Below are 24,759 nucleotides of genomic sequence, written 5' to 3' on the forward strand. Positions count from 1 at the left end.
GCCCAGGGGCCACGACTCCAGGGGCCTATAATTTCTAGGCCATATAGTGTATATATATAAAACAATTATTACAAACATGATTTTTAGGGACTAAAGTTGGCTCAAAATCAAACCAGTTCAAAAAATAAACAATTTGACTTTTTTATTATTGCTAATTGAACGTGTTTATAACCAAGAGTAAATGATATTTTTTTTAGTCTTTATTATATGTGTCTTTAAGAGACCATTTTTTTTTCTTTTCACCCCGGGCCCCTTATACGGTTGGACCGGCTCTGTATGAACCTTGGAAAATTATTATTTTGCATGTATTTAGACAAACATAGATCCAATGTTTATTAGGGTTGCATGCACACTTAGGAAGTGTTAGATTGCTCAAAACCCAACATAAGATACAACATCAATATGTACAATATTATGGTGATGTGTCTACAAAAGCAGCATGATATTGTACATATTGATGTTGTATCTTATCCCATGAGTTCGATCTTAAAGCTAAGTAAACTCAAAAATCACAGCACTTGTGATTCTACTCGTTTGTAGACTTGTCTAGAATCCATGATACGATAAATCATTTGATTGCAAATTTAAATGTAGTCATGAAATGCGCCTACTTAGTCAAGATTCCCCTAATAAATATTCAAGTGCATTACAAAGTTGTACATGCATGAATAATGTCCTTTCGTGAGTTATGTTTTGAAGAGAAGCAAGAATGAATATCATAAAGTCATTAATATCAGTAGAAGATGATGTGAGATTTGTTGTAAATGAGTAAAGGGAAAATGAATCAGGAGGGTAACCAACTCTTACGTTTGTTCTCATTTAGTCCCTTTCCTTTTTTTTGTAATCAATATACCATCGAACTTGTTGTTTGTGTTCACCATAACCCTTTGATCGGCTATCACAGGTCAAAAGCCGGTCAAAACGGCTATGGTAAACACCAACAACAAGTTTGATGGTATATTGAATATAAAAAAAAAAAAAGGGAACCAAATGAAAACAAACACAAAAGTTAATTACCCTCAAGAGTCATTTTCCCAAAATATTTTTATAAAAATACAACAAAAGTTATAAGTTTAATAACCACCACGAGGATCGCAATTTTGGCAACTTCCCCTAAATTTTTAATTCGTGTGTGGCCCTTACAATGTTTTCGAATCGAAATCACAATCTTGACAAAATCGTCAACAAAAACCGGCGACGAAGATACCAACTAAACCGGCGGCCGATTGTAATCGAGAAGTCTGTTACCATATTTCCTTCATCCGCAGCCGCGGTCGCTGATTATCAGCTCCCTCCGCAGCTCCTGATCATTCGATTTGAGTTGACTCACCAACCGGGTTTGGGAGCAAGATCGGTTCGGCAGATAGGGCAAAGTAGGTGATTCTCGAGCCAAGCATCGATGCACTCAGCGTGAAAAACATGATCGCATTTGGGGATCAACCGGAGAGTTTCTTCGTCTTTGAATACGTTAAGACAAACGACGCATTCCAGTGCTCCTTTTCCGATCTTCAGTTCCTTCACAGCGGAGTAAGCAAAGGTCGGGAACCTCTCAACATTTCTCCCAGCTTGTTTCTTTTGAGGAAGTAGATTTGGATTTTCTTTTACTGCATATAGTGTTGAAGATGATGATGCGAAGTTCACATTATTTGCAAAAACGACGTTTCTTTGTTCCTATGAACACCAACAAACAAGTTACGAGGCAATTAGTTAATGATCCGAAAAATAAACTTCCAAAAACATTGTTTAAAAATAGGAAATTAGTCCTGTTTGCTGTTTCCAGCCTTACTATTTCTATTGATTTTTGAAACGTTTGTTGATTTTAGCCTAGCGATACAGAAAAATAGTTATAGAAGATACCTGATATTGGAGTGCAGTTTCAATCTTTTTCACGATCAACTCCATAGATGGACGTTTTTTCTGCTCTCTTTCCAAACATTTAAGCGCGAGTGTTACGAAGGTATCAAAAGAGTTTTCTTCAATTTGTTGCAGTAGATTAACATCGATAATCGTATCCCTGATTTTCTCTTTAGAAGAGTTCTTAACGAATGCAGGTAGGGATCTTCGCATATCATCATAACTATAATCAAGACAAAGCCTTGAGCACAAAACTTCAAATAGTACCACTCCGAATGAGTATACATCGGATTCTTTTACGTAAAACGTTGTCTCTAGAAACACAGGATCACAATACCCAAGAGTGCCTTTGGGTTCAGTGATAAGCATAGAGTGTTTTTGATTAGCTGGGCCATATTTGGAAAACCCAAAATCTGCAATTTTCGCATTCCAATTTTCGTCCAATAAGATGTTGGCGCTTTTGATATCGCGATGTAGAACTCTTTGTTGGCCTTCTCTGGGATTGTGAAGGTATTCCAAGCCACGTGCAGCTCCAAGACATATCTTGAGACGTTGAACCCACGTGAACTTGGGGTCACGTAAATGATTGTCGAGGCTTTTCTTTGGTGCATACTCGTACACAAGGATTCTTTCCTTATGTTGATAGCAGAAACCGAGGAGTGAGATGATATTGTCATGTTTATATTCCGAAAGCAACATGATCTCTCTCCAAAAATCAGCATCCCCATGATTTGAAGGAGTCAAGCGCTTTACAGCAGCCATGGTTGGACCGTTGGATCGGATGAGTTCTCCCCTATACACCTTCCCAAATCCACCTTCCGCAAGAAAGTGAGTGTCACCAAAGTTGTTGGTGGCCTGTTGTATGCGTTCAAGTGGAATTTTGAGGTGCTGATATTCACCCATGAAAGAGGACATTGTGATAGTTGACTAAAATTTAGATTCTAATCGGAAGGATTGTAGAAGCTAATGAATGATGCAATTTTTTTTCCATGTAAGAAGACGTTGTATTTAATTATAATGGAACTCCTCCCTTCCCGAGGACATTGAAAAAAGGAGGTTGCATTTTTCAAATCGTCTAGTTATAAAATATAGAATTTATAAAACGTGTTGGTATTTCTTTTTAACAATTTGTTCTTTAAATATAGTTTATTTTGGACTTGTCTAATAAAGGACACATGATAGAGATGGAATATAATCCGACGATCGATGGGGTGTTGATCTTTATTTGAATTATTAAAAGTATAAGAGACTTTTATGTGGTAATATTAAAAAGAGGAAATCACCATAATAACTAATCACGTTTTTTTTTTTCTTTTTTAAATAGTCAAAAAAAGAATTTTTTTTTTCTAAATATCTACAATTTTTGCAGGTTGCTAAGGCTAAGCGGAGTGACTCGCCAAATACCATCGTCAAATTCGCTAAGCAGCTTGGAACACCGCCCCCCGCACTCGTTAGGGGGCTCGCCACTGGAGGCTCGTCACTGTGTTGGCGAGAAGAGAGAGAAGATGAGAAATGAATACGACGATTGGTCGGTGTGTGGTTTGATTACTAATTGCTTGACAAAATTCAATTTAACGAACTATGCTTTGTAATAAAAATGGCGATTTTGTTGGAAATAGAAGAAGATAAAGCGTCTCAGTTTTTTCAAAAGAAGAGAAGATAAAGTACATGAAATATAAAATATTTATTGAATGGTCCTTGTAGTTTTACTTTACCTATAAACTTAGGCCTTGTTTGGTAACCTCTTAATTGGAAAATTAAGAGGTAGTCTCTTAAATTTTAAGATCTAGACTGTTTGGTAACATCTGAATTTATGACTCTTAATTTTTAAAATGCCTCTTAATTTTTCAGATCTTGGGACGTGTCTGAATTAAAAAAAATAAGGCGCATTCCTTTTTTGCCCTGATACGTCTACCCTTTCCCTCTTCTCTTTCTTTCACAAACGCCTACCCCTCCTTCCCCTCCATCTCCATTCGCATGTTTGCAACCCTCTGACATCAGCCGTATGCCTCCGTCAGATCTGCAAAGCCACCGCCGTCACCGGATTCACTGCCGCCTCCGACTGCTTCGTTTATGTCGTCTTCGTCTCGGGGTCCTTCTTCGCCTTCAGCATCTTCTACTGGTAAAGTTGTAGTTTTCCCTAATATCTCACTTCTTTCCCTATTACGTCCTTCCCACTGCATCTCTAATTCCGCCATCCTCTCCACCACTAGTTGGCCACTTTTTCCCCCGGCGCTGCCATCTCCGCTAGCAGTGAACCCCCTAGTCCACATATGTATCCCAACAACAAAAGAAACTGAACAATGCTCTGATTTCTGCAAACCGATTTCTGGTAATTCTTCAATCCCTTTACAATTTAGTATATTTTCGTTATTGATTTTATATATGTAGATGTTAATTTGTAGATAGTAATTAGTTAGACTGAGCATAGTTTAGGTTTATCATTTTTCTCTACGAAACAAAGGCAATATGATATCTTCTTAATTGGGTCTCTGTATGTGTTAGATAAATGATGTGGGTTTGTTTATTTATGTTATGGCAGAACTCATTTGGAGTTGAAGATCATTATTTTGTTGCATAATTCTGGAAAATTTATGCTATGCTACTTTTTGTATGGTTTATTATTAATAAATGACATAGAGGATGTATAAGTTATGGTGGTTTGTAAGTTTGTTTATAAATCCTTGTTTATATCGTAGTTTTAGAAGAGTTAGATGCATAATGTAAGAATAAACTTGCATTTTTATGCATAATGTAAGAATAAACTTGCTAAATTTGGATTTTATATAGTGTTTATATTTTTTTAATATGTATTTAAGAAATTTATTAGGTTATTTTCTAAGCAAATAGTTGAATTCAATAAAAAAAACATAAGGGTAAAATTGTCATTTTAATAATTCATCATAGCAATTCAGAAGTCCCAACCAAACAACATGTTAAACATTCAGCTCTTAAAATTTCAGACCCTCTTAGAAATTCAGATCTCTTAACATTGGTAAAAACATATACGGTTGATTATCAAATATTATATTAATTGTTTATGGTTTAAAAAAATAAAATTTGTTTAATATTTATGCACAAAAAATATTTACATATTAAAATAAAATCATTTAATTAAATTAGAAAAAAATAGAGTGTTAGAAGTGTTACCACTTCCTACCAAATGTAAAGGTTAAGTGTTAAATGTTCAAAAAGGAGGTGACACTTCAAAATGTGTTAAGAGTGTTACCATTCCCCTTAGCTTAATATTTAGGTATTTTGCAAGTCTCTCTCTCTCTCTCTCTCTCTATATATATATATATATATATATATATATATATATATATATATATATATATATATATATATATATATATATATATATATATATATATATATAAAAGTTCAAATGAAAACCCATAAAAATCAAGAACCATTTTAATAAAGGACATTTTTGTCAAAAACTCTTTGTATGTTTTCACTATGTAACATTATACCTATTAGACAAAAAAAACTAACTAATATGATATACTCACACTCTCTCATTAAGCTTCATGAACTCAAAGTCTAACACCACTTCTGTCACCTACCTTCACTACTTACCTCCACCACCTACCTCCATCATCGCATTTTCCTACCACCGCCGCTACCAAGTCATCAGATTTCATGCCTCTAGATCGTGAAATACCATATTTACCAACTCAACATATCTATTTAGATCTGGTCGGATTTTCACCAAAAGCCTCCAGATCTGCCACCAACAACCACCGTCAGCTCTAGATCTTACCTTTTCCTCCATCATCGCTCATAACCACAACCTTTTTTCACCACTAATGATGACCGCCATCAGCCTCTATCATACCAAATATGTGTAGATCTGGTCAGATTTGCATAGAGCTAATCAGATCTAAAATTTAGAACGATTTCATAAAGCTTTTTGTTTTCCGGCGAGCATCCTCACCTCAGATTGTCTGGAAAATCACTAGTCGCCACCAAATTCTCGGATCTAACCAAATATGCACTGATTTCTCAGATCTGGTCATGTCTAATGTATTTAGTGCATGTTTAGATGCTAATATACTCGTTTTTTGTTCAAGAACACTCGTTTTTTCTCTGGTAGTTCCATCATATGAGAAATATCAGTCTCATCCTTACAAGATCTGTTTTTTTGACCACGTTCCCCTTCTCTGCAACTCACATTCTTCTATTTTTCTCTGATATTTAATCAAACACCACCTGATTTTAATCAGATCTAACGTGTTTGTCTGTTTTCACGTTAGATAAGGTGTTTGTATGAATGGTATTTCACGATGGCCAATGTCGGTTCCATCACCGCATCAAATACAGTCTCCAGTGATGATGTTTACATAAGAAATTTCTTCAAAAAAAAAGAAGCACACAAGGTGCTTGATGAAATGTAACGCCCGTAGATCAGGGCTAGTCAATTTAGAGACAATGAGCGTCAAAAATAACTTTTTTATGGAAGATTATTTAGAAGGATTAATCTTAACAAAGTTTTAGTATATGTCACAAGGTTTCCGTTCATATAAAGAATGTCGAAATCCGAGTTATAACATGACGAAGTTTCGCGACAGAACCGACACGACACAGCGCGACATAAATAGTAAATTTACGTTAGAGCGATATTTAGCCTTAGAAATTTAAATGAAAGTCGTATAATACGTTAAATTGAGAGCCTGTATAAAAAAGAACGTTTAAATCTGACTTCGTATGAGCAAGTTATGATTTTTCGAAAGTTTCAGCATTAGCAGTGTACAGTCCGAAGTTTGAATAGGAGATCAAGTGATATTTAGCCGGAACAATATAAATGAGAATTGAAGATCTCATCGATGTTAGTGTAATGGCGGAAAGACAGATGAAAACGGACGATAGATGAAGAAGTTAATAGTTTATAACGTAGTTTTCCTGTCCCGGCCTACTAAAAATAATATATTAAAAATAAAGTCAAAATTAGCTGACGGAATCTAAATGAGAGTTGTAGAGCATAATCTCACCTACACATGGATATAAACAACGTCGAAAACGGAGTTTGTATGCGAAAGTTATGAATTTTTGAAGTTTGGGGCGCGAAACCCCAAAACTGTCAGAGTTCACGACGTGAATACAGTGTTCACGACGTGAATACAGTGTTCACGACGTGAACTCAGTATTTATGACTTCTGGAGCCTGACAGACGTAAGTTGTGATGACGCACTTGATGATTATTGAACTCACAAATTGAATATTTGAGATTCACGGCGTGAATCCAGAAAAATGGCCCTATAAATAGAATTCAAGGGGCAACCGAGTTTGGTTGCTCAATCTCTTCTCTCCCACTCCCAATACCCTCTCTAAGCCCTATCTTATACCCCCGAAGCCTCGGTATCATCCCGAGACCCGAAGCAAGTCCCAAAGCCCGAAGATCCCGAGAAGTGAAATTCTCGAGCCGAAACTCTGCCTGCGAGAAGCCGGTTTTTGTGAAGATCTTCCTGATCTACCAAAGAATACTACTTTTACAAACCGTAGTGTTGTCCAAGCATCATCTAATTAAGTGAGTGTGTAGTTAATTTCTTCTAACACATAGATATAAAGTATTTGCTATGAAATACGTGTTATATGTTTATATATTGTTTTTTACATGAGATGGATGTTGAATTAATGTTTTATACAGGTTTTTAAATAGTTTTAAACTGTGTATGTAATTTATATCTACAAATATGTTGGGTAGAACATGGGTAGATGAAATAGTTGGTGTGTGATGAAATAATGTAATAAGAGATAGGTAAGGATATAATGGTGATCATAATTAGGTGATGATAGATAGGTAATGAATTACGAGTCCAGGCAATGTTGTGGCTGCTTATTCATGTGATGATAATCTAACCCTTATTATGAATTACGAGTCCAGGCGATGTTGTGGCTGCGTATTCATGCGATGATAGTCTAACCCTTATTATGAATTACGAGTCCATGCGATCTTGTGGCTGCATATTCATGCAATGATAGTTTAACCCTTATTATGAATTATGAGTCCAGGAGATGTTGTGGCTGCGTATTCATGCGGTGATAGTCTAACCCTTATTATGAATTACGAGTCCAGGCGATGTTGTGGCTGGGTATTCATGCGATGATAGTCTAACCCTTATTATGATTTACGAGTCCATGCGATGTTGTGGCTGTGTAATCATGCGATGATACCCTAACCCTCACTAGACATATATTGAGGGAGTGATCACCGAATTAGTATTGTCTATGTGATGTAGCCGATGATCCTTAGGAAAAGTTCTTAGGAACAAACATATAAGGAAATAATATGTAAGGATATGAGAGGTAAATATGATATAGGAGATGACCCTTAGGATAATATCTTTAGGGAAGATTAAACGAAGATAATGGGGATGGGTAATTGGGTTGATTGTTTGATGATTAAATATAATAATTATATTATTGTGGGTTGAAAACCCTGTATGCTCACCAGGCTCCCAAGCCTGACCCACTCAGTTTTCTTTGCGTTACAGCTAATGACACAAGGGTATAAGTTGGTGGACTTGACGAGAGATTTTAGATTATAGATCAGTAGTTATAAATAACTGTTGTAAGGTCTATTTTATATTATTTATGCTTTTGGTCAGTATCGGAATATGACATCCCGAGATTTTGTTATTTGATGAAAATACATTTCTTTAAGAAATGCTTTGAGATAATTTATTTTATCATATTTTATTTTGGGAACAAATTCCTTAACTCGTTTAATCAAAGGATTACTCTGATTTTATAAAACAAAGCATAAACAAATTGGTCTTTTCTGGCCGTGAAATTGGGGATGTCACAGTTGGTATCCGAGCATTAGTTTTAGCGAACTAGGAATTTGTAGGATTTCTAGACTTAAACTTAGAATGCTAAGCGATGATTGTGAGATGAGTGTCTACCATATTTTAGACACGAGCACTAGTATATTTTAGGAAAGATGCCTAAAATGCTTTTATGCGCTAAATGCTATATGTTTGCCCTATATGTTATTATTTCTTTGGATCTATGGTCTGTTGCCGACTCGATCTAGAAATTTTATGTGCTCAGGGTTCTAAATGTTTAATTACGATATTAGAACTGACATGTAACTTTTTGGAGTAATAAGGAGGATTACACGTCTAAACCTTCCTCTATCTATATTCTCGTCTCGATACACCGGACATTTGCTTTGGTGTATAGAACGTTATGGTGAAGACTCGTAGAGAATTGAGTAAATGAAGGAAATGAAAGGCTTATGATAGTGAATGACACCTATCAGAAGATATCGTAAGAGTGGTATCTTGCCTTTAGAATATGTCTGATAAAATAACAGAATGTTTAGAGGAGTACGGTACGTCTGAAGTACACATTCGATTGGCAGGATGATGGAACGATTGGTGTAATTCTTGTAGTTGTCCCATCGTCTGGAATTTCCATCACCAACCGAGTTAAAGTAGAATTGATGAGTGAAGATGTGCATGGAAGAAGTCCTAGTAGAGTCTAGGAATTTTTTTTATGATTAATTGGACACATTAGTATGTGTTAAATTGTTTTGTGATATTAGGACTTGGGGACAGCAAGACAATACTTGGGATGAGTATGAGTAGGTGTGAATATTAGTAAAGATTTATACTACTGGAAGCACAGGACTCACACTTGGATCAGAGAAAGTCGCAAGGTTACCAAGAAGCTAGTAACTGATTCTATTTTATTCAAGTATGTCATTACCAACTTGTAACATCGTGAATTTTCAAAACAATTTTTCATTTTTGCAAACATCAAAAACCATCATTTAATATTCTGAAATCACATGTGTAACAAATGTCATTGTAACAAAATACATCCCATGATCATAAAACAGTTCCTTCGTCAGTGTGTACAAATCACGCCGGCGCCTTCTCATGGTCCTCACTAGTACCTGAAACACATAACACAACAACTGTAAGCATAAATGCTTAGTGAGTTCCCCAAAATACTACTTACGCACATACGCCTTTCCAGGCCCAGACCTTCCGGTCCATGTATCTTAGGGGACTTCCGTCCTGACTTGGTAAACCTTCCGGTCCTACCTGCGTCAACCTTACGGTCCACATCACAACGCCTTCCGGCCCATAACATATATGCCTTCCGGCCCATATCAAGCATAGCATACATAGCATATACAAACGATTAACTTATCATATATAATGCATACAACTCATAACATATCCGACCTTCTGGTCACACAATAAAACCCTTCCGGTTACAGTATAGTGAGAAAACTCACCTCCTGGAAAGTCTAGAATCTCACACGCTTGCTATCTCCGAATCTCAAACGAAGGCTCAACCTCGCCTAATCATAATGAATCTCATTTTAATTAATATAGACTTTCACAACTAGACTTTACCCTTATTAACATTCCTCCGAGGGTAAAATACCATTTTACCCTTCCTTGACTCAAAGTCCACATGTTGACCAAAACCCTAAAGGTCAACAAAAGTCAACATTTCATTACGCGGGGCGTACAACCTGATGTAGGCGGGGCGTACATTGCCAACCCAAAAGTCGGGGTCTCCACCCAGTACGCTGCGCGTACTGGGAGTTATGCCCAGCGTAATAGTCAGATCTAAACACTCTTCATTTCTGGTCTAAATCGGTTAAGCCACTACTTCAACTTCTAGATCCGACTTTATTTAAGCATCCTTACCCATAAAGTCGAAACCTTTAAGCCTTGGCATGGTTGTAAAGGCTCATACACTCCTTAACACCTTTTCATTTCAACTCAAGGATCTAGATCTCATGCATGGCTAATAGAGACCACTTGCTCATAAAGTCTCAACCTTTGGGACCAAAACCCTAGAAAATGATCCATAAATCATACCACAAGAACTACAAGTCAAGATCCGAACTTTTTACCTTAGAATGAAGCTCCAACCTTTGCTAAGCCCGGATCTAAGCTTGAACACCAAATTCTAGCCTTCCCAATGGACTCTTCTTCTCCTTTTCTACCTTGAAAAGAGACCACCAAGCTTAGAACACTCACAAATGGGCTAGGAACGAAGGAACACTCTCTTAGGGTTTCTTTCTGAGGGATGGTGGCTGAGGAGTCAAGCCATCTCATTCCTTTTATAGCCAACCACAACAATTAGGGTTTTTGGGTCTGGACCAGTTACGCCCAACGTAACCTTGGGTACGCCCAACATACCAGAGGGAGGATGCGTTTAAATGAAGTGCGCGAGTACGCGCAGCGTACTCGCCCAACATACAAAACCCTAAAATGACAACAAATTAAAGATGAAGGGCTAAATAAAAGGGTACCTGGATTTCAGGATGTTACACATTGTTTCGGTAATGACTAGTAAGATGGTTATTATTCCGACCCTAGTGGTCATATCAAATTGAGTCCGACTACGATGAATTTGTTACGTGGTTCGGAGAAACAAGTTCGATGTAGTATCTAACTAAGGTCAGAAGATTGAAATCAATGCGACCAATAGCATCACGCTCGTTGTTAATGAACCTTGTAGCTAGAAATGCTATATGCTAAAATGTGATTATATCACATTAGAATATGAAGGAATATATATTCCATTATGGAATTCGACTCTAAAAAACTTGAGTCTAAGCATTGAATCATACGATGAGAGGTCATTAGAACATGACCCATCGATCTGTTACAATAGATAAAAGAAAGCATTTATCTTAAGAAGAAGAAGGAGTCCTCCATAAGGATTTATTTTGTAACTCGAAGGTTACAAATGAAAGTCCAACATAGTACGAAGAGTAGATGTAGGATTGAGCATCAAGGTTATTACTTAGGATGGAGAGATAATGTATGGAGTCAGTATACAAATCCTATTTGATTGATGATTTCGGGAGGTAATCATCCTAAGGGGGAGAAAATTGTAACGCCCGTAGATCAGGGCTAATCAATTTAGAGACAATGAGCGTCAAAAATGAATTTTTGATGGAAGGTTCTTTAGAAGGAGTAATCTTAAATAAGTTTTAGTATATGACACACGGTTTCCGTGCATATAAAGAATGCTGAAATCCGAGTTATAACGAAGAAGTTATAACATGTCAAAGTTTCGTGACAAAACCGACACGACACAATGCGGCATAATTAGTGAATTTACGTTAGAGTGATATTTGGCCTTAGAAATCTAAATGAAAGTCGTAGAATACATTAAACCGAGAGCGTGTGTAACACTCGTGTTTCTAGCCTAGGCATTAATATTAAGGTGATAGTCTAGGTTAACCTTTGTAACTCATTTTGAAAAAATGAAAAAGAATTATGTAAATTCTATGTGTTTTATGTGTTTTATGCTTAATTAATAGGGCTTAATTAATTAAGAATAAAAATGAGCATCAAAATTAAATTTTACATAAAGTCGATATCTATTAAGAAACTTGTAGTGGGCATGACAATGATTATGGATATATAAAGAATACCGAAATCCGAGTTATAACGAAGAAGTTATGACCTGTCGAAGTTTCGCGACAAACCGGCACGGGGCCGAGTGTTGTAAAAGGTGAGTTTTTGATAAACTACTTTTTAGCCTTAGTGATCTAAACAAAAGTCATAGTACTTGTTAAACCAAGAAGTTCGATAAAAAGAACGCCCAAATCTGACTTCGTATGAGGAAGTTATGATTTTTCTAAGTTTCAGCTTCATTGTAGACAGCTAAAAACTCGAATTTTAGATCAATTGATTTTTAGCCAACACAACCTAAACGAGAATTAAATGTCTCGTTATTAGTAGCACAACGGTAAAAAGTCTGATGAAAACGGACGTCGGATGAAGAAGTTATGAATTTTTAACGGATTTCCTGTCCTGGTCTGTTAAAAATAATAATATACAAATTAAAGTCAAAATTATCCGACAAAGTCTACACGAAAGTTGTAGAGCGTAATTTTACCTACGCATGCATATAAAGAACATTAAAAACGGAGCTCATATGCGAAAGTTATGGATTTTAGAAGTTTTTGCACAAAACCCGAGAATATTCGCATAGTCACGTTTTTGTCACGTCACCCTCGCTCAAAACGTGCCACGTGTCTGAATTCTGCTGAGTCATCCGAAGTCGTGGCACATCTGAGGAGTGATGCGTGTGAAGCCTAGTCTGAGCCTCGCGATGCCTTCCGCGTGTCCGACCTTCGCACCAGCTGTCTCCCTTCTCTCCTGCTTCGTCTCAGAACCTCGGACCTAGACTTCGGTCCAGTAAGGAGCTGCCAGCAAGCCTTCGCAGGTGCGAGCCATGTGTGAGCCATCCCCTACGGGCTTCGGATCTGCGACGCGTGGCTTCTTCTCAGTGGTTGGATCAGGAGGCTCGCTCCTATAAATAGGAGGGTTATACTTTGGAAAATTGTCAATTTTAGCCCCTAAACCCATATTTCTTTCATCTTAACATCCTGCAAAGCCCCGGTATCAATTATAACCCCCGGAATACTCAACGAAGTGCCCGAGAAGCCCGGAAAATTTATCTTTTCGATCTTGAAGCCTGGCCTTCGCAAAGCCCGGTTTCTCAATAAAACTCTCGGTTTTATTAGAAACGATCGTTTTAAGCAACGAATTGCTACCCGATTATCATCAAATCATGTGAGTGTGTAGCCACTTTCATCTTACGCCTAGATATGAAGTATTTTCTATAAAATACTTGCTATGTGTAATTATATTAAGTGTTTAATTGAGGTGACTGTCGAATAAATGTTTTATACAAGTTTTAAACTGTATGTGTATTTTATCTACAAAATATGTTGGGTAGAACACGGGTAGATGAAATACTTGATGTGTGTTAAAATGGTGAGAGGCCTCGATGTTGTTGTTGTTGTAGTCATCTAGCGGAGTATAGATGACGACCACAGACCTTTGTAGACAGTCCAGTGGAACACTAGAAGGTTCGCAACTTGTAGGTGTTTATGAATTAAATGTTCATTGGCATACTCCATCCCCCTCATGATTGCCCTTAGGATATGTATGGCTAAGGAAACCCCTTAGCAGTAGTGTCCATCTCGATGGTATTCCTTAGGCTAGGTCCCTTGTGATAGGTGTGTAGGGACGTAAAGTGAGGACAACAGGAATGAGTAATCAGGGTTATTGTTGATTGGTGAACTTAATAAGTATATTATTAATGCGGGTTGAAAACCCTATATGCTCACTAGGGTCCCAAGCCTGACCCACTTAGTTTTTATTATAGGCCAGTAGTTGTAAATAACTATTGAAAGGCTTATAATGTCTTGTTCATGCTTTTGATCTGTATCGGAACATGACATCCCGATGTTTTGATATGAAATTAAACTATACATTTCTTAAGGAAAGATTTTGACAAACTTTTATCATGTTTTATTTTGGGGACCAATTCTACAACATCTTTTAAAAAGATTTCTCTGATTTTATTTTAGAAAGCATAAATTAAATCGGTTTTTTCTGGGCAAGAAATTAGGGGATGCACAGTTGGTATCAGAGCATTAGTTTAAGCGAATTAAGAAATTGTAGGATTTCTAGACTAGAACTTAGAATGCTAAGTGATGATTGTGAGGTGAGTGTCTACCATATTTTAGACACGAGCACTAGTTTATTTTAGGAAAGATGCCTAAAATTCCCTTATGTGCTAAATGCTATGTGTTTTCCATGTGTCCTATTATTTGTTCAGATCTATGGTCTGTTGTCGGCCGGATCTGGAAACCTTATGTATGTAGGATTCTAAGCGTATGATTACGAGATTAGAACTAACATGTAAACATTTCGGAGTGATAAGGGAATTGACATGTCTAACAAGGATAAAGACCTAAATTCTCCTTATTCGGTATATAGATTGTAATGGCAAGAACTCGGAGCGGAGCTGGAAATGCAAACAGAAACCAACAACCTCAACCCCAAGTGGTGGAACAAGTGCCTATAGTAGGATCCGCACCCGAACCCATCACCATGGCTAGAGTACGAACTATGATTCAGACCATGATGGTTGAACAGGGGGAGGAATTAGGGCAAGTGTTGCTGAACAAAAGGGATGAACCTTCATTTCCTGTTAAACAATGTGAATTGAATGACGATCGATCTCAAGAAGGAAACAACAGTAGATCTGTTGGTCAAACTGATCTGCTTGTGGTTAGGAGAAACAAACACGAGGATAGAGTGGAGAGAAATGGGTGTAAGTATAAGGACTTTATGACTTGCAAGCCATTGACCTTCACTGGAAAAGAAGATCCCGTTGGAGTAATGGATTGAATCTTGAAAATGGAATTGGCTTTGATGACTTGTGATTGCCAAGGCAAGTTACAAACCATGTTTGCAGTACGTAAGTTCAGGGGTAGTGTTGCTCGATGGTGGAGCACTCTAGGGAAAACCCTAAGCCCTAATGAGCCACTGCAACTAACTTGGGCAGAGTTCTTGGTGCACTTCAAGCGCAAGTACTGCTCGGCCCAAAACGTGCTTGAGATAGAAAACCAATTTCTAACGTTGAAGAAGGGAAGTATGAGATAACTTCACAGAAAAAATGGAGTTTTCTTTGCGTATTGTCCCAGATGAGCTGGCAAAAATTGATAGGTACGCAAAGAGACTTCCATGAGAGTACGTGGTGCCATTACATCATGCACTTACTTTGGAGGCAGCTATTTGGGCTGCCAAGTCTGTTCAAGGTATGATAAAAGGGAGAGCCAATAGCAAGGTTGAAGTTGGCGAAAAGAGAAAGTTCGAAGGAACTTCAGGTTCCAATAAAAAGAACAAATTCTCGAAGACTGGTTTGAGAAAATTTGGAGGAGGAGCCGAAGCTAAGTGGCGTGACAAGTGTAAGAAGAAACACGCTGGGAAGTGCAGCGTGGAAGTCACTTGTTACAAATGTGGAAAGCCTGGGCAATATGCCAATGAATGCACCTTCAATAAGAACGTATGTTTTGGGTGCAATGAAGAAGGGCATATTTAGAGGGATTCCCGAATAAGAAGAATGCAGCAAAACCCAATCTTCCACCAAAGCCGAAGGCGAGAGCCTTTCAGATGACACTCGAAGCTGCGAAAGAAGAAGCCAATGTCGCTTCAGGTACCTTTCTTGTAAATGAATTGCCTGCCCAAATTTTGTTTGATTCTGGAGCCAATTACTCCTTTATTTCACATGAATTTGGTAGAAAACTAGCTTTACCTGTAGATAGACTAGTTAATGCTATAATAGTCGAGATTGCTAGTGGCAAGTTTGTACCTGTTAGCCATCGAATGAAAAACATCATCATTGACTTGGATGGGAATAAATTCCACGAGGAATTATTGCCTATCGAGTTAAATGGTTTTGACATAGTTCTAGGAATGGATTGGCTTAGCGCCAACGACACAGAAATATTATGTAGAAAGAAGATAGTAAAAGTAAAACCGCCATGGAAAGATTCGTTTATGGTATATGGAGACAAACGCAGAGTAAATTCTGGAATCATTTCCCTAATGAAAGCCAAAAAAGTGTTTGGTCAAGGGATGTACATCATATCTACCATTCGTGATCGATGCTAAGATAGAAAAGAAAGAGGTGCAGAATATTCCGATGGTGTGTGATTATTCGGAAGTCTTTCCCGAAGATCTTCTCGGATTGCCCCCTGATCGACAAGTAGAATTTCGTATCGACTTGTTACCAGGAACGACGTCGATAGCAAAAGCACCATATCGATTAGCACCTACAGGGATCAAAGAACTTATGACAAAACTTCAGGAGTTATTGGACAAAGGTTTCATTCGACCTAGTTCATCTCCCTGGGGATCCCCTGTGTTATTTGTAAAGAAGAAAGATATGAGCATGAGAATGTGCATCGATTACAGAGAGCTGAATAAAGCAACAATAAAGAACAAGTACCCGTTGCCGAGGATCGATGACCTGTTCGACCAGTTGCAAGGTTCGAGCTATTTCTCGAAGATTGATCTTAGGTCGGGATACCATCAACTAAAGGTGAGAGAGCAGGATATCGAAAAGACTGCGTTTAGAACAAGATATGGACACTATGAATTTCTGGTTATGTCGTTCGAACTAACCAATGCCCAACAACTTTCATGGATTTGATGAATAGGGTTTGTAAACCATTCCTAGATAAAGCCAGGAGGAGCATGGCAAACACTTGAGAGAAGTGTTAGAGGTATTAAAGAAGGAGAAGCTGTATGCAAAGTTCTCCAAATGTGATTTTTGGATTCAAGAAGTCCAATTTTTGGGTCATGTGGTTAACCAAGAAGGAATAATGGTTGACCCATCAAAGATTGAAGCTGTAATGAAGTGGGAACAACCAAAAAGTCCTACAGAGATTCGAAGCTTTTTAGGATTAGCTGGATATTACCGAAGGTTTATCCAAGGATTTTCTTCGATTGCTACTCCATTAACAGCTTTGACCCACAAAGGAGCTATTTATGCTTGGAACGAGAAGAATAAGGAAGCCTTTGAGAAGTTGAAGAAGAGATTGTGTGAAGCACCGATGCTTTCGTTGCCTGAAGGAGTTGATGACTTTGCAGTTTATAGCGATGCATCTGGAGTTGGTTTAGGTTGTGTTTTGACCCAAAGGGATAAAGTGATAGCATATGCATCGAGCCAATTGAAGGAACATGAAAAGAACTACTCCACTCACGATTTGGAGTTGCCAGCGGTAGTATTCGCCCTAAAGATATTGAGTCATTATCTTTATGGCACAAACTGTAAACTTTTCATTGATCATAAGAGTCTCCAATATCTCTTTAATCAGAAGTAATTGAACATGAGTCAACGATGCTAGCTAGAGTTACTCAAGGACTAAGACTGTGAGATACTTTACCACCCTGGTAAAGCAAATGTTGTTGCTGATGCTCTCAGTCGGAAGGTAAACCTTGAAAAGAAAAAGCTAAGGGAATTGAGAATTGAAGTTGTCTCGAAAATTGTGGAAAGTATAAAGAAATCTCAAGAGGAAGATTTAGAGAAAAATGACCGAAAGGAAGAATGTTTGGGCAAAACGTTAGTATTCGGTACAAACAACCAAGGGTTGAAGGTATTCCAAGATAGGATTTGGGTACCTAATACGGGCGGAGTAAGAGATCTTCTGATGGAAGAAGCTCACAAGACCATGTACTCGATTCATCTTGGCGGTACAAAAATGTATAGGGATCTAAAACCCTATTACTGGTGGCCGACGATGAAGCTCGATGTTGCTAAGTATGTAGCCGAGTATTTAACTTGTGCTAGGGTTAAGGCACAACATCAGAAACCGTATGGGAGTTTAGAACCTTTGCATGTACTTATGGGTAAATAGGAAGACATCACCATGGATTTCGTGACTAAACTGCCCAGAACTGATGGGTTTTGGTCATAAGAACATCCTCTGTGCTCATACAAACCCTAATGCTTGGATCTAGGTTTCTCTATTGTATATGCAATTTGTCCAAGACTATAAACCCTAGATCTAGCATATGATAATCAATATAACATATAATTAGGGTTTAGATCATACCTTGATTGTTATGTAGCAATAACAATCACAATTCCTTCTTTTAATGACTTTAGAAAGCTTAGAGTCACAAGTGTCACTCCTTTAATGGTTCACAAACACCAAGAGCAAGAGGATGAAGAAGAGAAGAGAAGGAGGCTGCCCAAAACCATCCAAAACCCTAGAAGAAAGCTTGTCCACGTTTTTTAGGCTTAAGGGTACTATTTATACATGTAGGCTATTAGGGATTTAAACTAGGAAACCCTAATCTGACTGCTTAAGCCCTAAGCAGCCCATGGACTCCTTTATTTAAGGCCCTTGGACGATTTTTTATGGGTTTCCCATAGAATTCGTCCAACCTTATATAATAAGGCAATCCATAGCCCAATTACAATTATCTTATAATTACAATTCCAGTCCCTTAAGTTTAATTAATCTCTTTTAGTCACAAACTTAATTCTTATTAATTATTGACTAATATTAATTAAAGAATATGATTTCTCCTTTACTATATTATTCCCATAATATATTAATAAATCATATTTAATCCTTTCTTTCCATAATTCATCCTATCAAGTTGCTTTGGTGAAGGCAACCCAAAAGTACCATGCACCATCGGGTCAAGTACATACCAAAATAAGTTATGGACTTAGACACTAATCCAACAGTCTCCCACTTGGATAAGTCTAATAACTATTCTGCGTGTGACTTTAGATCCTGATCTGCAATCGTAGCTTTCCAAAGCCACTATCAACTCTGATGCTATCAGATATGAGTGTCCTTAGATAAGGGATCATATATTCCTCCATTCTAGATATCGTATAAGACATGATTTCTAATCATTCTCTTTGTACTATTTCTCGATTTCCTATTTATGACGACTGACTAATTGAACAAATCAAATTAACCCTAGCTCGGCCGAGCATTTACGTTTGTCATCACTAAATCATCGAGGGGCCCAAAGATATTGCTTTTATCCTACTTTGGATAAAAGGAACGGATAAACTTTGACTCAATGCTCGCTTGCACTCACTTACCGAATTACACACATCAATATGTTTTATAACACCAAGTTACTAGTACGTTTACATATTATCAATGTGCAACCGACTCGCAAGTTACAACTCACACATCGCGGTTTCAAGAATATAAGATGTTATCGTCTCACCAATCACTTGTCATAAAATCCATGAAGTGATCCAAGCGAGCGTGGATTTAATCCAATGCTCAAATCATATTCATAAGAACTCATGAACGTTGCAGAAAACATTTGCTTATGTCTAATGCTCTTTAGACGATCCTCACACCAATTCACGACAGTCTTCATTCATACCTACTTCCAACATATGAATGACTATAGCCCATTTGAATAATTTGACTGTTCTAAACCAATTAAATTATTCAGGAAGTCAAAACATGCAAAGTGAAACACAAGGATAATACTAATCTTATATGGCCTCAAACCTTTGAGCATACATAAAACACCTTTTATTTATCACCATATCGATTACTCATTATTTGTTGTTTCGGTTAATCAACTTCTTACTTGAATTACAAAACTTGTCCCATGCTCTCAGCATGCACACAATGTTTACCTATGGTTCTTACTTTTGTGAAATAGATCAAATGAACACATTTCCAATCATACTCATTTCACAACTCCTAATCTTTATTATAAGTGTAAGAATATAAAATTCTTTCCACTTATAGAATATGTTAGATTCTAATATTTTATGCAATGATCCTTTCGTAATTTCACTGCACTAAAGTCACAAGGACTATTGCCAATGAACTTACAAAGTCCTCTATCGGGGATTGTTGCAATACAATTCCATAGATGTGATCTCTCTCACTCAAAGTACATTTCTTTGAACATCCATTTGCATAAAGGTTTCTAATCTAGACATAGATTCTCAATATCTAACTCCCAATATGGAAACCTTTCCATACTTACCATATGACAACTTATTCTTAATAGAACCTTATCTATTCATAATAAGGTTGATATACTCCATCCAATACTATACTTCCAACTACTCACAAGCGACCAATCCTTGGCGAACTTTGGATTGTCCTTTGATAGTTGTTTAATTATCTTAGTCAAACCAATTCTTGTCCTTTTTCCCTCTAAATACGCTAGACATTTGGAAAATTTTAGAGTGGTCAAATATTATAGCATTTGCAATCGATCCTATACCCGAAGCGTATGGGACACGATGCATAATGTCTTACATGAAGATTTGATACTTTATTAATCTTCTGCCATAATATTTTATGTGTCACATTCTCGCAATTTGAACTATGAAGAGGGATGCCACAATCATAATCGAAATTTTGAGAACGCACTAAGTACTCTTGACTAAATCTATTAACATTCCACAACCTAAGCCTTTAGATTTGAAATGAAGCATAATATTCTCTCCCTTAATTATAGCAAAACAACTATTCAACCCTTACAACTTTCCAAAGTATGACTCTTGTTTTTCTATAATTAATATTGCTAACTTGCAATACTTGCCTTAATAATCATACAATCATAACATTTATGCTCCCACCATCATGATGATTATTATAAACATAACACTTATGCTCCCACTAGCTTTGACATGTATTCGGAAAACAGCTTAACTTTCAGTAAAGCAATACCTATTGAATTTCTTAAGTTCATGTTTCTAATACTTAATGCTTTGATCATCCTTTATGAAGGCTTCTTAATCTCATACACCTTTATCCAAGATAGCTCATATGTGTCTTAAACAATTAAGACTAATTTCCAAATCTCACAATTCGAATCATGGAAAGGGATACCGTAATCATACTCGAATTTGAGAATACAATTTTTTGTTCAATTGCTACTTCTTAAAATCTCTCTTAGTGAAAGCATTTCCTCACAGTCATTTTCATGAAGGAGGGAATCTTATGGCACTTAAATTTTAATGGTGTATGTGTTCCTATCCATGTGAATTTGTCAAAACCAAGGTTTACGACAAATTCAAACTCATATGGACCGACCGTTCTTAATCTTGATTTCTTGCCTTATGGTAGCACAACTGCCCACCATGTCTTCCAAGTAGTTAAGCAGCTCACCTTTTCTTATCAATGTACTTTTCATTGATTAAGGTCCTTGCCTTTTATGCATAATGAGAACCCATAGGGCTTACATGCATAATTAACTCAATTGGAATGGCATAGAAACAAAATAACGTCAACACGATAGGTTATAAACCTCAAGTTGTGTGCTAGTGATGATCAATAAGCTATATTTTGATTTGTTCTTGAAACCTTTCAAGACCATTAAGACTCCCACTGACTCCTTGACATATAAGATTCTCTTGTCAATAAACATTTCTTGACAAATATTCAAGAGTTAGTGTAGTTTTTATCAAAACACTTCATAAATAGGTCCTAGTTGGTCTTTTTCTTATCCAAGACATCACAACTTTCCTCATTTGATGAATGTTATAAACCTTCTTGTTACTCAATGTCACAATCTTAACTCTAAGACTTGTTTTGGCACGAAGTATGATTGACTTCTTGATTTAACCATTACTTCAATTCTTGATTCCTCTTCTTAGACATACAATTGTACTAAGACTTACTTAGAGGATCAATTGAGATATGGTTCTTAATCATTAAGTCCTATCATAAAGCGTAATAAAAGGTACTATCCCTTCTTCTTAGAATAGAGAAACTTTTATATTTCCGCCTACTTGATTCTTCTTATTCGTTCTACTTATTGATTTAAACTTTTACAATCAATTCAGAATTACACTTAATCTTATAAGTACAATCATATTTACTAAACTTTTAGTAAATTATGACGAATATCTTGTTACTCTTGTGGTGGCCTTGATCGACACATAACCTTGTGTACTCGATCTCCTAGTCCTTCACTTGACACTTTGTCAACGAATTAGTCTAGTTTCCAAATGTGAAAGTTTATTCATTCATCATACAATTCTTGTTGTACGATTCCAAATCTCTATCCAATGGAAACTTGGGTGATGAGAAACTTTCCCTATTTGGTAAATTCTCGACATTTCTACAAACAATATAATTAAGAATCACATCCATTTGTTGTAAATATACGAACATCAATTTTTCATAACGATTTCATTGCAAGGAAATAAATAAATAAATGAGTCAAACAAAATTTGTTTTATTTATAAACGCAGTGGAAAACATTTGTCCTTACAATGCAAAAGCAAGTGAAAAACTATGTAATAAATATTCCTAACAATTCTATCTAAGCTCAAAATCTAATCTTTGAATCCACGCGATCGAGATCCATTTCTTCGTGATTAGACTCACCTTGCTCTATTTCATCAAGCTTCCTCTCCTTTCATCGATCCTGTAAAACATTCAAATGCAATCTTATCACATTATGTATCATGAATCAACGAATAGGAACTTAATCGAGTTAGATAGTGGATTTTACCTGAAGCATAGTCATACTCTTTGACTCTCCCGTCTTCTGGACTCTTCAGGCTCTTAGGGCCGACTTGTATCCAACACCCTTTCTCTTGGCAGCAAACGCCGGTCGGTTCTCCTAGAACGTCCTCGGAAGCATGGTTGGTTGACTCTCCCAACAAATATGCTCCATTGCTTTGCCAAATCATTTTAGATTCAGCAGCAATGAGCATGTAAGTTAGGTCAATGAGGCTTTCGTCATGATCCATCATATAATACTTTCTTTTGAACTCATTATATGATTCGGGAAGTGACTGTAGAACCCAGTTCATAGCCAACTTATCCGGGAATGACACACCCAACATTCTCAACCTATCAATGTGTGATTTCATTCCTAGAACGTGAGCACACACAGGTTTACCATCTTCATGTTTCATTTCCAATAGCGCTTTAGTGACATTGAACTTTTAAATTCTTCGATCTTGTGGGTTAGGGAGAACAATGGGAGGAGGATGAGGAAGTGAAGCATGATTTCTTGTTCCTCGATCGAATCGTGGAATATCATTTTCATGTGGAATGCTTGTTCCACGGGACTTGGGAAGACCATAGTTGTCAAACTTTGACATCTACAAAACGGGAGAAAACAAATTCAAGTTAGTTGATAGATTGAGTCCTTAGTAAATTAAGTAAATGAGATACTAAGGCTAGGACCCAACACAATACGCTACAACCTAGAAAAGGGATGCTGTAATCTAGTTGCAGAATATTTGAAGGTAAGTGAATGACGATTCACTAATTTCCACCATGAAAAACGAAAAAGAAATTTATGTTTTAAATCTATGAAAACTCCTAGATCCTTTGAGATTCATTGAACATTTCAATGGCATGTTTAAATCTCGATATTTCCCTCTTGTTTGCGACTGGGATGCCGAGGATCACAAAGCGGGTGTGAATAACCATGCAAACTTACATGGTGCCCTCACATGTTACGATCACCTATTCAATGTGCCGGTAAACCACACACACTCCACCAAACTATGACAAACATTGAGTCACCCTTTTCTACCTTTGCTTAGAACCATTTAGTGTGCCGGTAAACCACACACGCTCCACTAACGTCTTCGCAAGGGCACAAAGTGTAATTTCATGTAATTGCATCAATTCACTTTTGCCTAAGTAACTAAGATTGGGAATTTGTAAAACATTTAGTTACTTTTGTACTTTATACTTATAATGGAATGTTTTGTCCTATCCTACCCATTTGGCTAACGACCCTCCACTAGTCAAGAGTGCGGTGGGTAAGAGTGGATACCCATTCAATCGCCATTTTATAGGCAATTTCCTTAAACACCCCTTATAGACCAACTTCGTGAATGAGGCCTACTAACGGTAAGACTGACTTTTACTCATACATATATATAATGTTAGACTTTTAATGTTATATATATAGTATAGGGTGTATTTTACACTTTTAAAATACTAGGTGGTCATATTTAACAATTATACTTTTAATTCAATTAAATTGTAAACCTAAACTTTTATGGATTTATTAAACCTCTTTTAATTATACGCCTTAATTAATTAATAAAACCATAAGGATGTGATTTGAACTTTTCAAAACAATACTAGGGTTTTAGAATTTAACATTTCTAAGTTAACTTTTAATCAACATTTAAATTCAAAAACATGAGGGAAAGTTTTGAAACCTTTTCAAAACATTAGGGTTTCAACTATTTAAATTTCAAAACTAAACTTTTGAGTTTAAATTTAAACTATAAAACCTAAAGGGGAAAAGTGAAACTTTTCATAACACAAGGATCAAATAACAAATAATATAAATTAAACAATTAATTTAATCATTATCTATATTTGACCTAATTTCAATTTCTTACAAAGTAAGTTACCCAATTAATACAAATAATCCAATCTTTATCATATAAGGAAGTTATTATCTAATCAACTGGTAATTATCTTTTGTTTAATCAAGGATATACTCATAAAGTTGATTAAAATCGGATTTTATTGATCTAAAACAGATAAGGCAATTATCCATGAGAAAAACAGCAAGAAATCCCGAAATCCCCTCTTTCTGACGCTCGAACTCGCCGAGT

The 24,759-nt window shown here is 36.7% G+C and overlaps 2 protein-coding genes across 6 annotated transcripts in view; one reads left to right on the forward strand and one right to left on the reverse strand.

The window, feature by feature from the left end:
• Nucleotides 1–1,029: 1,029 nt before the first annotated feature.
• Nucleotides 1,030–2,877, reverse strand: LOC145043527 (receptor-like protein kinase HERK 1). The gene is made up of 2 exons (XM_078992213.1): nt 1,858–2,877; nt 1,030–1,671 (listed from the first exon to the last, which is right to left on the reverse strand). Exons 1-2 carry the CDS (start codon nt 2,767–2,769, stop codon nt 1,327–1,329), a joined length of 1,257 nt encoding a protein of 418 aa, XP_078848339.1. The 5' UTR covers nt 2,770–2,877; the 3' UTR covers nt 1,030–1,326.
• LOC145043528 (uncharacterized) overlaps nt 1,337–24,759 on the forward strand; it is a 46,587-nt gene continuing 23,164 nt past the window's right edge. For 3 of the 5 annotated variants that reach the window (XR_013681050.1, XR_013681049.1, XM_078992214.1), the window contains exons 1-4: nt 1,337–1,537; nt 3,224–3,386; nt 3,706–3,976; nt 4,068–4,186. The gene's annotated coding sequence lies outside the window, so the exon portion shown is untranslated. Of the gene's footprint in view, nt 1,538–3,223; nt 3,387–3,691; nt 3,977–4,067; nt 4,187–4,396; nt 4,662–24,759 lie in introns of those variants that run through there. The other 2 variants (XR_013681048.1, XM_078992215.1) reach the window with 2 other exon arrangements.

The sequence above is a fragment of the Lactuca saligna genome, chromosome 4 (genome assembly GCF_052625555.1).
Source record: "Lactuca saligna cultivar CGN05327 chromosome 4, ASM5262555v1, whole genome shotgun sequence".
NCBI classification, from domain to species: Eukaryota; Viridiplantae; Streptophyta; class Magnoliopsida; order Asterales; family Asteraceae; genus Lactuca; species Lactuca saligna.

Excerpts from the sequence above, each read along its gene's own strand:
- LOC145043527 (XM_078992213.1), bottom strand. The coding sequence starts at position 2,769 with ATGTCCTCTTTCATGGGTGAATATCAGCACCTCAAAATTCCACTTGAA. Across the intron at positions 1,672-1,857 it reads AAACTGCACTCCAATATCAG|GAACAAAGAAACGTCGTTTT; the intron begins GTATCTTCTATA and ends TGGTGTTCATAG.